Source organism: Momordica charantia, assembly GCF_013281855.1.
Source record: "Momordica charantia cultivar OHB3-1 chromosome 4 unlocalized genomic scaffold, Mcharantia_2.0 BLBB01000004.1, whole genome shotgun sequence".
NCBI classification, from domain to species: Eukaryota; Viridiplantae; Streptophyta; class Magnoliopsida; order Cucurbitales; family Cucurbitaceae; genus Momordica; species Momordica charantia.
In genome coordinates, this window is record NW_028275162.1 from 22,851,155 (window position 1) to 22,867,329 (window position 16,175).

The window sequence follows — 16,175 nt, forward strand, 5'->3', positions numbered from 1 at the left end:
TGATCCATGGGTACATTTTTTTGGTTGATTTACTATTAATTTTTTTTTAATAATTAAGATAGAGAAAGGAAGAAAAATAGGTTTTTTTTTCTGTTTTTCACAAAACTAAAAAGTTATCAAATTTTTGTTGGTGGTCTATACAAAATTGAATGTTGACTAGTAAGTATCTAGGTTTTGTTCTTGTATCCTTCCCTAAACTTTTATTCTCATTTTTATGTATTTTATTTTTAGTTAGTTTTCAAACGTAAATGTATGTTCAAATTGTATGTGATATGTTTGAGAGAGAAATTTGGAGGAGGAATCAGGAACTTTTTTAGACGACGTTTTTTTTTTTCATACGATTTTTTGCTAAATCACTTAATATTATGTCATGTAAGTTTATCACCAATCAATTTATCATTTACCAAAAATATATATTTAGCCTTGTGAATGGACAAAGATTAAAGCATTATTGGACAGGAGAATATGTATACGGTAGGTATTTTGCCAGGTGGAAAGCGGGAGCCAGGGTATTGTAAAATGAGTTTTCTTTGCCTACTTTATTCTTCGATGCCCACCAGTTTGCACACAGGTATGTGATAAATGCCAAAGGTCAGGTAACATCTCTCACTAAAATGAAATGCTTTTCGTGGTGAGTTGCATACTTTTCTATGCAAGAAATTGGTGCAATGGACACATATGGAGAACTGAACTTTCTTTCAATGTTGGGTCGAGGCTAGTCTTGTTGTGCAACTGATTTGAATAAGGGTTGAAGTTCTATTGATTCCCTTACCTACCTAACAAACAGGATTAGAGAGAGATAACTTTCATAGATATGGTTCTCACCCCAATACATTCGGGCAATATTATAGATTTGAAGAAAAGTGACAAAGCCTACTATATTTTAGAGACAGCCAAATTTAAAGTTTAGAACATTTCACCAAAAGATATGGGAACTCACAACTTCTAATTGATTAATTGTAATTGGGGATATTAGCTTGATGAACTACAACCATTTATTATACCTTGATTGAATCATATGTTTTAATTTTGCAATATTTGTTTTTTTTTTTTGACAAAGTAAATGTTTTTTAGGTACTACTTTTTTGTAATATTTTTATATATATTATGCTACATTTCTTTTATTAAATAAGGGAAATTAAATTGAAGTGGTTCTAGCTTAGGTTGGGAGGAATAAAATTAGTTTAACAGTTAAGATATCTTGTTTATTGTACTAAAAAACCAGCAAGGTTAAAGAAAGAAGAGAAACTCAAAGTTGAATATGATTGGCTTAAATAGCTACAAAAATAAATAAATATAATCCACCTAAATATTATCCATGAAAGAGCTTATGAAGGAATACTTCATATTATTAGCCACCCTACTCAAAATTAAGAATTATTTATTCCTTAATTAGAAGATTTTAGTATTAAATGGAGTTTAATATGGAGAGTTATTTTGGTTTGCTCGAAAATTCTCCCCGAAAGGTCTATGTATAAGACTTTTTTGGTAGAATATTTTTATAGACGAATCGCAAATAATGTTGTGATAGAATAGAAAAATTACCCTCTTTCTCACATTCTATTAGAACTTAAGAATGACACAATCAAAAAGAAGATTAAAGTAAGTCTTTAAAAAAAATAATTCCAAAGCGAGTATACTTCAACGGTAATTGACATATACTTCCAATCAAGAGATTGTGAGTTCGAATTTCCTCCCCCAACATGTTGTAATAATTAAAAAAAAAGTCTTTAAAAAAAAATAACAACAATTTGTAATTATAAAGAATATTCCAAATTGAAAAATTCAATTTTTTTTAATACAAATTAACAGTAGGTGTTGAAAACGAGGAAAAATGAATATATAAATGATTTAAACCTGTAACCGTTTGATCTTCAGGTGCACACATGCCTATCATGGACTTTTCAAACCAAGTAAACAAATAGGATTAGTTATTTTTGCTGAGCGAATATATTATATATCCAATTTTCTTTTAGCTTTATTTTACTCAGTTATTCTATCTTCTTCTTGATGACCTCAATTATAAAGGGCTACTTACCTATGTGTAGAGAAGGAAAAATGAAATTTTTTTTGCACATAAAAATTACTTGTTGGCACACAATTAGTTAAAAAAAAAAAAAAAAAGTGAAACAAATAAAAAAAAAATCATATGTTTGAAAGTTATGCCACGTATATACCTATAATGAACTACCCTCCTTTTTTATGTTCAATTATTTTCGGGAGTCCAAATAATCAATAGGAAGTATAAAATAAGAAGAGAATTTTGTTATTTGAACTCTCACAATAAATGGACAGTGGTATTTATGTTTGTTACCCAATGTTTTTGTTTCTTATTTCTGATTATTTCTAGTATCTTATTTTTTAATAAAAGAAGACATAACTGTATTTAGTGATTGTTTCTTACTTCTTTTTATTGAAAAAACAAATAAATATATGTTTGGTAATCATTTCTTTGTCAAAAACCCTACATTAAAAAGGTAAAAAAAAATTAACAAAGATAGATTTATAACATATATATGGAATACCCATCACATCATCAATTGATTTTAGATGGAATCTATATGATATCAAAGACACAAATTCAAATAAATACCTTATCTAAAAATAGAATCAGACCAAGAATTCACGAACAAATTATGTCAAAAGACCAAGCACCCAAATCTCAAGTTACAAAATACAAATCTCAAGGTGTAGAATAATTTTCAAACGTTTGAAGAAGTCTCACACATAGACTAAGCGTACAAATCAATAAGTAATCCTATCCAACTTTGCTTCTTCTCCAACTTCAGTACTCTCTTTTTTTTTTTTTTTTTCAAATAAATATATACAGGACCTTCTAAAACTAATGCTGAAGAAATAAACAAAATTGAAGGACTAGTGAGTAAACTATACACCTTGAAAGAATTAGGTTACTTTTCCTCTATGAGGAATTCGTTGTGATAATGTGTAAATTATCGTAGTTCGAATGCAAGTGTTCTTCATCACTCTAGACCACTATCCAATTATTAGCCAATTATTAGCCAATTATTCAAGAATAGTATGGTATGGGGGAGAGTTAAGGTAAGTTCCTCGAATATATAAAATTATATTGGCTTCAAGTGGAATTGGTTTTGCCACGCATCTTGTCAAATTCATTGTATATGATATATAACCACTCACGTGTCTCTACACGAGTGATACAAATCAAATCATAATAATGTTTTATAAACTGTGTCATATATCAACGACGTTATGACAATGAAATACTCGATCACTCTCAAATATGACTACTTAAACACGATTTTCTAATACATCAACTACACATTATTTAGGCCTATAAGCGTATTACACCCGAGATAGAAATAAACAAATGGATGATTTTTTTTTATCCCTAAAATGATTACAAATTTCGAAGCTTCACAAATCATAATAGTCTAGACTCATTTGGTTTTTTTCTTTTTTTTTTTTTAATTAAGCTTATAAACACTAATTCTACCAAACGTTGTGTAATCTATTTTTAAAATTGTTTTCAAAATTTTAGCCTGAATCCAAAAAACTAAAAATAGAAAAATGGTTTTTCAAAAAATTCATTCCTATTTTTTGGAATTTGACTAAGAATAATTAAAAAAAAAAATACATTTTTATGAAATATTACTTCAGCCAACATTTTGGAAGCGGCCTCCATGGAGAAATTGAGCTACACAATTTAAACAAGTGCACCCTAAAAGGGTCCAAAAGAGGAGCTGCTCAATGAGAATGACAAAGGCAAAAGTCTACCTTGAAGTAGGAAGATCAAGTGTTGGGAAATCCCATTTTACCCTTTTACCCTTTTAGGGATGAAAATTTAGCCCCCTAATCATTTTTTATTGCCCAAATTCGATCTTTAATTACTATAAAATTTATCAAAAAGCTCTTCAATTATTCCTTTTCCATTATAATCAGTCTATAAGTAGCATACTAATTTTCTATAACAACGGAAACTATGGTATTTGTCTACTTGAGTCAAACAGATTTCCACGCATAAAACAATGTAATCATTTGTTTTAGATAAATTTTTTTGGCTTTTTTTATTATCTTTTAAACTTTAAGTTAAAAAATCATTTTAGTTTTTAGCATTTTTTAAATAAATGATTTAATAAAAATCTAATGTCTTTTTTTTTTTTTTTTGCGTTTATGTCATTAATAGGTTTTTAGTAGATAATTTTATTGTAGTCCTTTCTAAAAAGAAAAAAGAAGGATTGAAGTCACACATAATAGGCCAAGTTTTAATTTTAAAATATGTTCAAATTCTTGTTAAATAGATTATGTAATTAAAAATAACTAAAACATTTGAAAATCAAAGATTAAAATGGGGAAAATAGACTAAAACAAAATAAGTATAAGGGTCGGGGTTGGGGTTGAACACAAAATTTAAATCTAATTTGGGCGTCCAAATTTGGTTTATAAGTCCATGTATAGGGCCATAGGGGGAGTTGAAAGGAGACCAAACTTTTTTTTTTTTTTTTTTTTAAAGGAAGGGATACCAAACTTTGAATACACTTATTTCATTTTACCTTTATTGACCAAACAAAACATCCATGAGTTATTATAGCAATTTATTTCAAAAAAAAAGAGAGAGAGAATTGTTTGAGAAATTAAATTAAAGTATAACAAATTCCCACTCTTTGAATCCAATGGAATTCGGCTAAAATTTTAAAATAACATAAAATAAAAATAGTATGATTGGGAAAAGCTTTCAATTAATTTAGTACCTAATTTAGGTTCTTTTTGACCAAACTTTTATATTATTTAAATTTGAATAGTTAAAACGTAGGGATATATAAATGGATCCCACGAGAATCTACCTTTCAACCAATATATTCTCTTTTGTTGGATCCGGAAGCTATAATGGTAGATTTTACAAACCCAAACATAATAGTGTTTGGAATTATTGGATGACTTGTTATAGTCTTGTGTGCCCAAGATCGGGATTTGATTAAGCAAATGCCTATTAGTTTTCATCAAGTACTCGATGTTTTCAGCTAAAATCTTATTGTCTTCGAAAATTGTGGAGAAATAAAAAGGATTTACAAAACAGAGCAGAGTACTTCATTGATCTAGTCTGTTCCGATTTGAACTATAGTGTCAAAGAACAAGCAATCGATTTTACGTACCTGCGTAAGGAGCGTGCTATGGTATTTATAGGTGTTCAGAGGGGGGAATTGTTATTCGGTCAATCTGCACACTAAAATATTTGGTGACCATTAGTGGTCTATGTTTTGCAGAGCGAAATCACTATTCATATCTCGTTATCAAATCGAATTCTTTGATCTCCACAACTAGATAGTAAAATCTATAAAGTATCCCAAAGTTTTGATATAATTCTATTTTTGTTAGTTGAACAGAAAAGCTGATTCTCAAACCAAAAAAAAAGGGGATGAGTAAGAATATTCATTTAGAGAGAAAAAGAAAACAGAGAACAAAGAATAAATTTGAAGTTAATTAACCAAAATATATAACAAAAAAAAACCCACAATAATATTCTAATAAATAAAGATGACAGGTGTGATTAAGATGTAGTTTTAAAAAAATTAAAAATAAGAAAGTAAAAGTTAATTAAAACTAAAAACACGTGTTAGTCATAGCAACTTATGAACTCTTCTTTTAAACCCAAATCATGACATTTTTTCTTTTTTTGGGATTCTAAAACTATTTCCAACGAGAACATGCTTATTCACTTTGTTTTACTTCATAAATGTTCAAATATTATATTTAAATAAATCTACAATTTTTATATTTATCATATTTTAATCTCTAAATTTTCAAATATTTTAAAGGAATGTTTTTAAAAAATCATAGAAATTAAATCAATTTTATAAAAATGTATTCAAATTTATAAATAAGAATTTTAAGCCTTTTTTGTTGTTAATATTTTGTTCACATTAACGATTGTTTTTGATATACTTCTATATTTCATCAATATTTTTACGATATTAGGAAGCATGAATTTATTCCTAATGTCCATGTGTGGAATCCTTGAATATATATAAATTTTTATGAAAATATCAATTTATCGTTGGTGTAAGTGTGGTAGACCATAGAGAAAAGAGGGAAGAATCATTTGAGAACTAACTTCAAAGATGAGGCGGTGGGATTTCTATAGTTCAAAATTAATTAGAACTTTTCATAGACTTGTTAAAACAAACCACAACAAACCAGACATGGTCGAATTCGAGCTAAACTTGAATTGAATCTCTATAGTTTTTTCTTCCCTTTTCAAAAGGTTTTTTTCCGCATATATTCGTGTTCATCACACCTTTAATATCCGAGAAGCTTCAAATTTCTCAACAACCCAGATTCAAAACCTTCCCAACAACAAAGTTCAAAGCTCAGGATCAATGAAAATTTCTTGATTATAAACTAGTAGGGTTTGTTTTGTGTGAAGGTGGGATTTACAAGAACTTTAATTTGTTTGTGCCATTCTAGTGAAAGAAAAAAAAAAGGTTTGAAGATTAAAGAAGAGGCAATCAATTGGCCTTTATAGAGTGATCCACGTGATGGGAGTTTACTTATCCCATACGCAGCTTAAAGGGCCACACAAATTTCAAGCAACTCCATCAAAATTAAAGCAATTGAATCCTACTTTCCACCTCTTTTAACACTTATTTAGATTATTCTTTTAACTTTTTAGGTTGTGTTTATTTGGTCATGTATTTTAAAAAATGTATCAAATAGGTCCATAAACTTTGAAGGTTGTATTTATTTCTGGTCCATTACTCTAAAAAAAAGTGTTATTTCATAAGCCTATGTTAGTTTAACAATTACATCATCAGTAAATATATAAACTTACCCAAGATTAGTTAGTCGCAACATCTTTAAACAATATGTCTTCGTGTTGCAAAAACATTAAACAACAAAGTTAGCTCCACAAAGATCTGTTAGATGTAAAATTATAATTTTTTGGACCTGTTAAAAGTATTTAAAGTACAACTTCAAAAGTTTATGAAATTTATTAAAAACTAATATAGGAACTAAATGGGTATCACTAATACTACGAGATCTTTTAAATATATTTTCAATTTTCAAAATACAATATGTGGGAAAGTACAATATGTGGGATAGGAGATCGAATTCACAACTTTATGGTTGGAGGTATATGTGAATTACCACCTAGCTAGCTTTAACATAATTATTGATTTATGTAATAGGACATTGATGGATTATAATATAACTCTAACAATCACTAATTAACTTAAATATTAATTTATTATAACCATAATAATTGCAAATTAATTTGATTTATTTTATTACATTTTTTTTTTGTTCTCTACTCTATTTTTGTAATATTTTATTTTAATTATCTTAGATTTGTAATCATCTTTACTTTTTTCCAGTAACATAGGCAAGAAATATAATTCAAAATCTAACCTTTGGTTAGATAACATATGTCTTAATCAAGTTTTACTCGAGATAATATCTTTTATAATAATTCATTGAGAAAACAAGTAATACAAAAATGGAATAATTTTATTCTTCCAAAATAAACTATGAGCACTTGTTTAATAAATATATAATCACTAATAAAGAAGTAAAGATAATGACATATAACTGACTAATTAACATCCTAACACCCCACAAGTCAAGATTGGAAGATGAATTATTAGAAACTCCCAAGCAAAGGAAATAAAAGAACAGCCCCACACCCTTGTGTTCTGTCGAGGCAAAACACATAATAATACAATCTATCAACTTTTAAAATGTCAATTAACAATCCAATTCTAATGGGCAAAAAATAACAATCAAGTTCAATGTGCTTTAATTTGTGCATGCTTTTATAAATTATATAAGGTTGGAAGGAAGCAATATGTATATTGTATAGTATAGTCACCTAATTTGTAGGCCCCATATTTTTTTTTACGTACATTATCTAAATTAAATTTTTGCATATATCTTTTTATACAAACACCAGTTGTTATTAGTTTAATTGAACAAATCGAAACTCACAAAAAAAAATATATATATTTTTTTTATTGATGCAATATAGGGTCCATTTGATAATATTTTTATTTTTTGTTTATTGTTTTCTCTTTTTCAAGAAAAACATAATTGCGTTCTGTAATAGTTTCTTGTTTTTAGTTTTTTTTTAATTTTTTTTACACAACATTAGAACCTTTCTTAGATTTGAGAAACTAAAAACATGAACCGTTATTAAACGTTTATATTTTTTAAAAAAATTACAAATAAAAGAACAAGAGAGAGAAATAACAAATTCAATGAAGCTCATACTATTCTAAGGGTCTGTTTGGTGACGTTTCTTTTTTCTTTATTATATAATTGCATGCCCACAACGAGATTCAAGAAGGATAAAACAATATTTTTATTTATATTTTAGAACAAATTGAAATTAGAAATCAAAAAAGAAATTTGTTATTTATAAAATTTCCATTCAATTTAAAAAACGTTTCTTAACAAATGTTAACAAAAATATATAAATAATCATGAAATTCTTATATTTAAAACAAGAAATAGAAAACTAATGTCATATATTGTTACCACAGCACAATTTTTGAGAAGAGAAGATGTGGATTAATCTCAGGCCCAAACATATACGCAGCAGCCTTTCTTGTCCTTTGGTTTTTCACTTTTGAATTGCAATATACGCGTTCAAATTTTTGGCATTCAATTATTTGGTTAGATTTAATGAAATCCATTCAAACTTTACAAGTTTTTGCACTTCTCAAATCTTAGAATTTTTAGATATACTCAAAATATCTCAAGTTATGGAGATAATCTTGTTGTTCAAATCTGGCATCAGTTCAAGCTGCATTTATATGTACTAATATTAATCAATTTATTTCTGCTTATACGCCATTAAAATCATTTCAAATAAAACTTTGGAAATCTCAGCTCATTCCCACAAATAAAACATCACATCCTTCATTCTTGAAGCATATAAAATTCATTTATGTACAAAATCTAAACTATAACATTTTTGTTTTTGCCAACCTGAAGATAGCAGTTAAGATATGTTACATCTGTCCTAAAGGTCAAGTGTTCGAAATCTCCACCACATATTGTTGAACTAAAACTGAACCATTAATTTGCATTCTTTTTGTATAAGATCTAAGAACTTCCTCATGATATATGGAAGAATATAGCCAAACTAGGAAACATAAAATTGAAGTGATGGAAGCTCTCAGAAACCTGCTGCTTCTTCTTCTTCTTCTTCTTTCTTATAATCCAAAATTTTTACTGTTTTACTGTGCTAGTGATTGGCTGCTAGACGAATTTCTCCTTCATCCCTTGGTAAAAAACTCACTCGCTTCTGTACAATTCATTTCATTCATAAAAGGCAGTTAGATTTTCAGCTTCCAAGTTTGTTTTACTGACAGTAAAAAGTTAAAAAGATGTGGGTTGAAAGTCAATTCAATTTCTATATTGGTTTTTTGTTTTAATTTTTTTTGTTTTTGGAAGGAAGCCACAAATAACGGCGGCTCCTCAAGTGGTCAACAAAAATTGAAAAAAGGAACCAAAAAAAAAAAAAAAGAAGAAGAAGAACCTGAGGTTTTCAAAAAATATAAAGTTTAATTTATTTTAATTGAAATTTTGGTCAGAGAAAAAATTTTCCATTTTTCTTGCCGACGTGGTTGATAACCTACCAATCTCAACCATTTCAATCAGTGGGCCTTTTGCTGCTAATTCAATTGTTCTTAGAAAAAAAAAAGGATAAAGTTGATTTAGTTTGAATTCTGCAAAAAGAAAATTTCAGCTACCAACTTTCATTTTTTTTCCCCTTCAAATTTGATTTAAAGGTTCAAAAGCTATTTTAATCTACATTAATTAGACAGATGGGTAGTCTATTTGGCAACATTTATTTTCTAACAACCAACTAAAAAACTATCATCCTCAATTATATCTAGAGATTATAATGTCAACCAATCAAACCATAAAGATAATATCAAAAAGTTTAAAGGATTGATTTATGGATAAAAATTTGCCTTCACTATGAAAAAGATGCCAATTTTATCATATTGTCTAATAAAATAAAGCATATGTCTTTAGTCTAAAGTCAGTTCATGCACCCTTTTACTGGGTCGAAAAAGCTACATAAAGATACTTTACAATGGATTTCAACTCTTCATCATTAAATTTTAATGTATTTAAATTCTTTATTGTAAGTTGAAATTTTTTGAAAAATATAAAATTAGATTAATGGATTCGTTGGCATAATGGGACAAATACCTAATCTGACTCAGTTGGACCTAATAATCATTTAATTAAGAAATTTCTTGTTTGGGAAATGGAAAAGTCAATTTTGGGTCCTCCACCTACTAATTACTTTACCGTCAGATGCTTCCCGGTTCTATCACTGCCTCCTCTATCTACCCTTAATATATTTTTTCAAAATGTTACAACAATGGTTATAAGGAATTCTATCATGTATTGTTCAAATTTTATAAATAGAGATTAAAATAGTCCTTCTTTTGAAAATGTTCTAATTTTGGTTAAGCTAGTATTTTGACGGAACTAAAATAAAAAAATAAAAAACTAAAAGATAATTAAAATAGTATTCTTTTATTTTTTTTTTATTAATAATTTGAAAATTATGAAGAGTCGTAAAATCCGGACTCTTCATTTTAGTCGTCCGTCGTTATGGTCTTATGGATAAGTCCAAAAGGGCAAACTTGTCCAGGAAGGTCCAGTTTTGTAATTGCTTATCCTATTAACTGACGTAATCGTCGATTATGTTCTCTCATTTCTTGATCGCATTCCATAAGTTCACAATCTTTAATCATGCTTCAAATCTTATTTCAATTATGGTCAAGTCATGTGGGAGATTCAATCGAAATTTGAGATTTTATTTCAAATTTTTTTAGTTGGAGATTCGAAATTTTGATATATATCTTGAATTATATTTAGGTTTAGGTTGATAATTTTGTTTAAAGGTTCGTTCTCTTTTAGTTTTAAAAATTCTCAAATGCATATATATTTTCTTAGTAATTAAAGGATATTTCTAGTTGGCTAAGTATTAGGTTTAGAAATAAATTCGAGTTTTTGTTAAATAGTTAATGAAAAGTAACAATAATGACTAAGTAATTTTTTTTTCTACAAACAAAATATTTAAAAGTTAAGTTACAATTTAGAAATCAAACTAAATACGTAGGAAGATTTGAGGGTTAAATAAGATTTTTTTTTTTCTAAAACAAAAATGAGATCTAAGCGATAAAAGGAACCCTTTTCTTCTCCCTTTTGTTCTTAAAAAAATCTCCATTTTTTTTTTTGGCAAAATTTGAATAACTTTATAAATATCCGAAGCCTATATGAGAATCGTTTTACTCTTTTCTTTTAAGAATAAGGCAATTTATTAACACATACTTTTTTTATATATATAAATTCGTTCCAGATCTCAGTCAAAATTCTTTGGGTTTTTAAAAAATTTGTAAAACATGAAGTTGAAAAACAAATAAATTATTGCTCAATAATCCAAATGTCATCAATGTACAAAAGTTTACAAAATTACTCTGACCAAAAAAAATATATTCTAAAAGAAACATTCAATTTACAATTTTAAATAACTTAAAAGGTAAGCACCGTCGTTTACCCATTGGGTAACATCAATTAGAGAAGCTGAAAATTAAAGATATTAATTGAAATTTGTTGCCTTCAAAATCAATCAATCATTTTTAATTCTTCTCAGTTTTAATAAAATTTCGGTAGTTAATTAAGACTCTGAAACTGCACAATTTTAGTTAGGTATAATTATTCTCTAAAGATTTTATTTAATTACAAATTTAGTTTCTAAAATTGAACCAAAACTTCTAGTAAAAATAACTCCAAACTAAAAAAAATGTTAACAAAAAAGAAAATGGAAGTAAAATTGATTAACGAAACATACCTCCCGATGAACCTTGGAATGATCCCTAGCGCTAACGAGGCTCGGCTTCCAGTCCTCCGGCGGGCGGGCGGCGTCGGCACCACCGGCGCCGCCGCTGTTGACCTCGCCGTTCAAATACATATTAATTATTTTCTCCGCGACTTCTCCCTCATTCCGACTCTCCTCCATGAATTTGGCGACCTGCGACCTCGGAATCTTCATCTTGACCTGCATCGGGCCGCTATTGAACCGTGGGTCGGCGGCGGCGGAGGAATCCGGTCTAGCGATGGCGATTTCGGACATCGTCCGGCGCGAGAGCATGAGAAGATCGAGGCGTTCCTTGGCGGACATGTGGACGCCGGAGGAACGAACTCTCCTCGGAATCCTCTCCGGCGGCGGATCGGCGGCGATCTTCGGCAACTGGAGAAGAAAATAAATCTTGCGCCGCTTCAAATCGTGGTGCGGCTCCAATGGCTTCGCCTTGACGCCGAAATGCTTCACCGCCTCCGATTCCATAAGAACGTGATCGGGATAATCTCTCAGAACCTCCGAAACTCGAACCGGAATCTTCAATTTCAGAATCTCTCCGTCCACTTTCATTACCTTTACTCTTTTTCTTCCCCCAATACTATTTCCCATTTTCTCCTCAAAAAGCCTCGATTTCCCTTCTCGCCCTCCACCATAAATATTCCTATATATATATATATATTTTTTTTTTTTTGTTATTTTTGCTGCTTTTTGTTTTGGGAAGAGGGGGCCAAGGTGATTGAAAAGATCAAATAAAAATAATAATAATAAAGTGTGAATTTGTGAAAAATCGATTAAGATTCCATGTCTAATATATAATTGGAGGCTTGTGAATTTTGAAATATTTTTAAAGATTTTTTAAAAACCAATTACTTTTTTTTTTCTGGACCCCATGACCGTCGTTGTGTAGGGTATAGTGATAGAGCCAAATTTGAATGTCACTATCTTAATATGAATATAAATTTTGTATGGTATAATATATGTAAATAACAGTAATGGGAAAGGTAAATTTTGTGGGGTATATAAATATTTGATTCTTTTCATATGAAAAATGAAAATCAGACTTTTAAATATTTATTTCTAAATCAGACTTTTTTCAACTTTCAAGATTTGGGGCGACAAAGTTTCCAAGAACGAAGAAGTTTGATGTTGCTTATAACAGGAAAATATAAAAAAATATAAAAAAAAAAAGTTGATTATAAGTATCGGAACCACTTTTTTCATTTACAGATATATCAAAAAAGAAAATATAGGGCCAGTCTAAAAATGTCACGTATACACCTAAAATAGGTGGTTTCTTTTTCTTTTTACAACATGTGGGATGAGGGTGGGGATTCAACTTACAACGTCATGGTTTGAGATATATGTCATTGAACATTTGTTTTAACAAAATAGGTGGTTTCTTGAAATGAGAAAAAACATTGACATACATAATATTAAGTATATTAGTAACATATTTCATTTTCAGTATATCAATTATATCAATGATATTTAGTATTCATCAGATATATAACTTATATCCATTATATCAAACATATCAGTATTATACCTTTCATACTAGATATATCAATTTTTAGAAATAATGAGATTAAAATCAAAATAACAAAGAAAATGAAAATATAAATTTTAAATTTTGTCATATTTTTTAAAACCAAAAGGCTATCCCTATAATTACCAATATGGAAAATGTTCACCCATTTAAAATACTCATTATGTTATATACTTTAATATGTGCTTAAATTTTCAATATTGTGTTTAATAGGTCTCCGAACTTAAAAGAAAATGTCTAATCAATCCATAAACTTTCAATTCAATGTCTAGTAGCCATGTAAATTTTAAAAATTGTCTAATAAATTAGCTACCCATGAAATAAAAAAATTTTTTTTTTCAAGTTAGACTTATTAAATACGAAATTTAAGCCAACATGAACTTAGTTCAAGAGTAATCGACACTTGTTTATAACTAAGAGATCATGAGTCAATCCCCATTCTCATCTGTTGTAAAAAAATAATAAAAAAAAAACTCACAAAATTAAGTTTAATGACTTATTAAACACAAAGCTAACCGTGTGAATAAGTAATAATTAAAACGAAGTAAATTGAATTACAAAACATTTAAGAAGCAAACAAGGGATAAAATTTTGGAGGAAAAGCAAAGGGAAATTGAAGATCAAAGGAATCGGAGTGGTGAGTCTAAATGAGTGCCGCGGGCCGCCCGGTGCGCAAACTTTGACTCGAATTCGCTATTTGGAACGGGGGCTTTTACAAAAGTTAGGCCAGGTACGGACAATTGCTTCATAATTGCTATTTTGACTCATTATATTTAGTTTTATAAAGTTTTCCCTTTTTTTTTTTTAGAATGTAGATGTTGAAAATGCATCGTCAACGCTCCAATAACATGTCAAAATTACCACATCAATACTGTTAAATTAGGCGTGTGAAGGCCAAATTGTAAAAACATGTAACATAAAGATTGACATTTTAGAGTGCGGTAATCGTTGAAAGCCAAAGAAGTCATATCATGATAAGCTAAGGTTAGCAAACCAATGAAAGTGATTAGTTCTAACCAAAGTTATATTGTCCATACTTGGCAAAATGTAAAAAAACTGATTTGACTCTATATGTTATTGTGTTGAGTATTTTGATCCAAATTATCTTGGAAAGATTAAAAAAAAAGGGTTATATATTGTGAAATGGACATTTATTTATTTATTAGTCTTGCAACCTATTTTTGACTTGTAAATTTTCAAACCAAACAGCATAAAAAAACAAAGCTTAAGCGGCTTCCTCCCAGATTTAATGGGAATCAAAGAATAGGAAAAAGGCAAAGTTATATAGAAGCTGGATTTTTGTTCAACCCATTGTGAACATTATATTAAGTAGCTAGCCAAATTTGTGGGAAAACCTTCAAGTTGGAGTAATTCCATGGGACTCTCCAAATTAAGTAATTTCATTCGAGTCATGTTGAAACAAGTTTTACTACAAAGTAATAATACATATATATACACATGAGCCACACGACACCCCTTTAACTTTTTCAATTTTTTCTTCCTGTGAAATCTAATATTTTCTTGATGAAGTGTTTTTCATGTGAAAATTGGTTATCTTAATTAAAGTTCTTTCTTCTTTAGAGACAATGGCTCATTCCATTATAACTATTTTTGTTAGGGTAAAAATTCAAGTTTCCATATTTTAAACCCTAACATGGACACGCGATTCACAATACTAGTTTGCGACCCACAACTCTGGAGTCGGGTCCACTGGGTCAATGGCCAAGTGCACCAAATGATGGGACAATCCAATTGTGGTGTACAGACGCTAACACCCTGCATCAAATTCTGACGAGGATCAAGATATTGCCTTGGACGTCGCCGCACCTCTCTGCTACGCTAGAGAATGCACTAGAATGTCGGTGGGTCCTAGAACCCCAACCTATATGTTTCTCTCTATTTCCATATAAAAGCTACACTTAAACCTTGAAATTAGGTACTCGAACCCCTTGCACAAACTCTTGGGAATTCTTGTGAAAAATCTCTACCTACTAATATTTTGGTAGACACCCATACAGTGCCTATCTTGAAATCAGAATCAATAATTTTATTATTGTTTTTTTGTTAAATTAAATTTTTGTTCTATATTTTAATATTAGTTTCAATTTAGACATGGACTCTACTATTAATAATGAGTGATATAAATCTAACGGGGTGAGCTATGTGTGGTTGCACTAGAAAAGGAGTTATAGAAATTTAACTCATGTTATCGGTTATAAAACAAGATTAATCCTCATTCTAAAATTACTTAATTAATCAAAATAATGCTTTAAAACTTGGTTCAAATTCATCTTTTTCAACTAGTATATTGTCAAACACTAAAGGTTATTATCATATGTTCACATAGTCATATATATTAGATGTCAATCTAAACATATTTTAACTAGTTAATTAAGACATCTTATCATCTGTTAGGGGTTGATTTAAGCATACACGTGCCAAGTCTTGTGTGGATACGCGATCTGCGACATGTGGCTTATGAGAATCAAAGAATAGCGACTTCGGCTCAGCACCATTGGTCGAGCCGAGCTCATTGAGTGGTCGAGCCGATCAAGTTCTCTTTGATCTATGTTCTAGCTAGAATGTACGAGTTGATTGGCTTTCCTCAGTTCGGCCACGCCTCCGACCGACTCTACAACAGTACACCACGTTTCACGATAACCTTAAAGGGCCGTTGAGGCTGTGTCGGGAATGCTATTGAAGGTTTTGCCTATAAATAGAATCATTTTCCTCATTTGAAGGTATGCAATCCAATCAATTCTCTCT

At 29.4% G+C, this 16,175-nt stretch overlaps 1 protein-coding gene across 1 annotated transcript; it reads right to left on the reverse strand.

The window, feature by feature from the left end:
- Positions 1-8,869: 8,869 nt before the first annotated feature.
- LOC111011788 (uncharacterized protein At1g66480) lies at positions 8,870-12,541 on the reverse strand. Its single transcript, XM_022285683.2, has 2 exons — positions 11,855-12,541; positions 8,870-9,283 (listed from the first exon to the last, which is right to left on the reverse strand). Exons 1-2 carry the CDS (start codon positions 12,470-12,472, stop codon positions 9,224-9,226), a joined length of 678 nt encoding a protein of 225 aa, XP_022141375.1. The 5' UTR covers positions 12,473-12,541; the 3' UTR covers positions 8,870-9,223.
- Between the last annotated feature and the right edge of the window lie 3,634 nt (positions 12,542-16,175).

Coding starts and splice junctions, on each gene's coding strand:
- LOC111011788 (XM_022285683.2), bottom strand. CDS start 12,472: ATGGGAAATAGTATTGGGGGAAGAAAAAGAGTAAAGGTAATGAAAGTG. Junction 9,284..11,854: donor ATTCCAAGGTTCATCGGGAG/GTATGTTTCGTT, acceptor TGAATTGTACAG/AAGCGAGTGAGTTTTTTACC.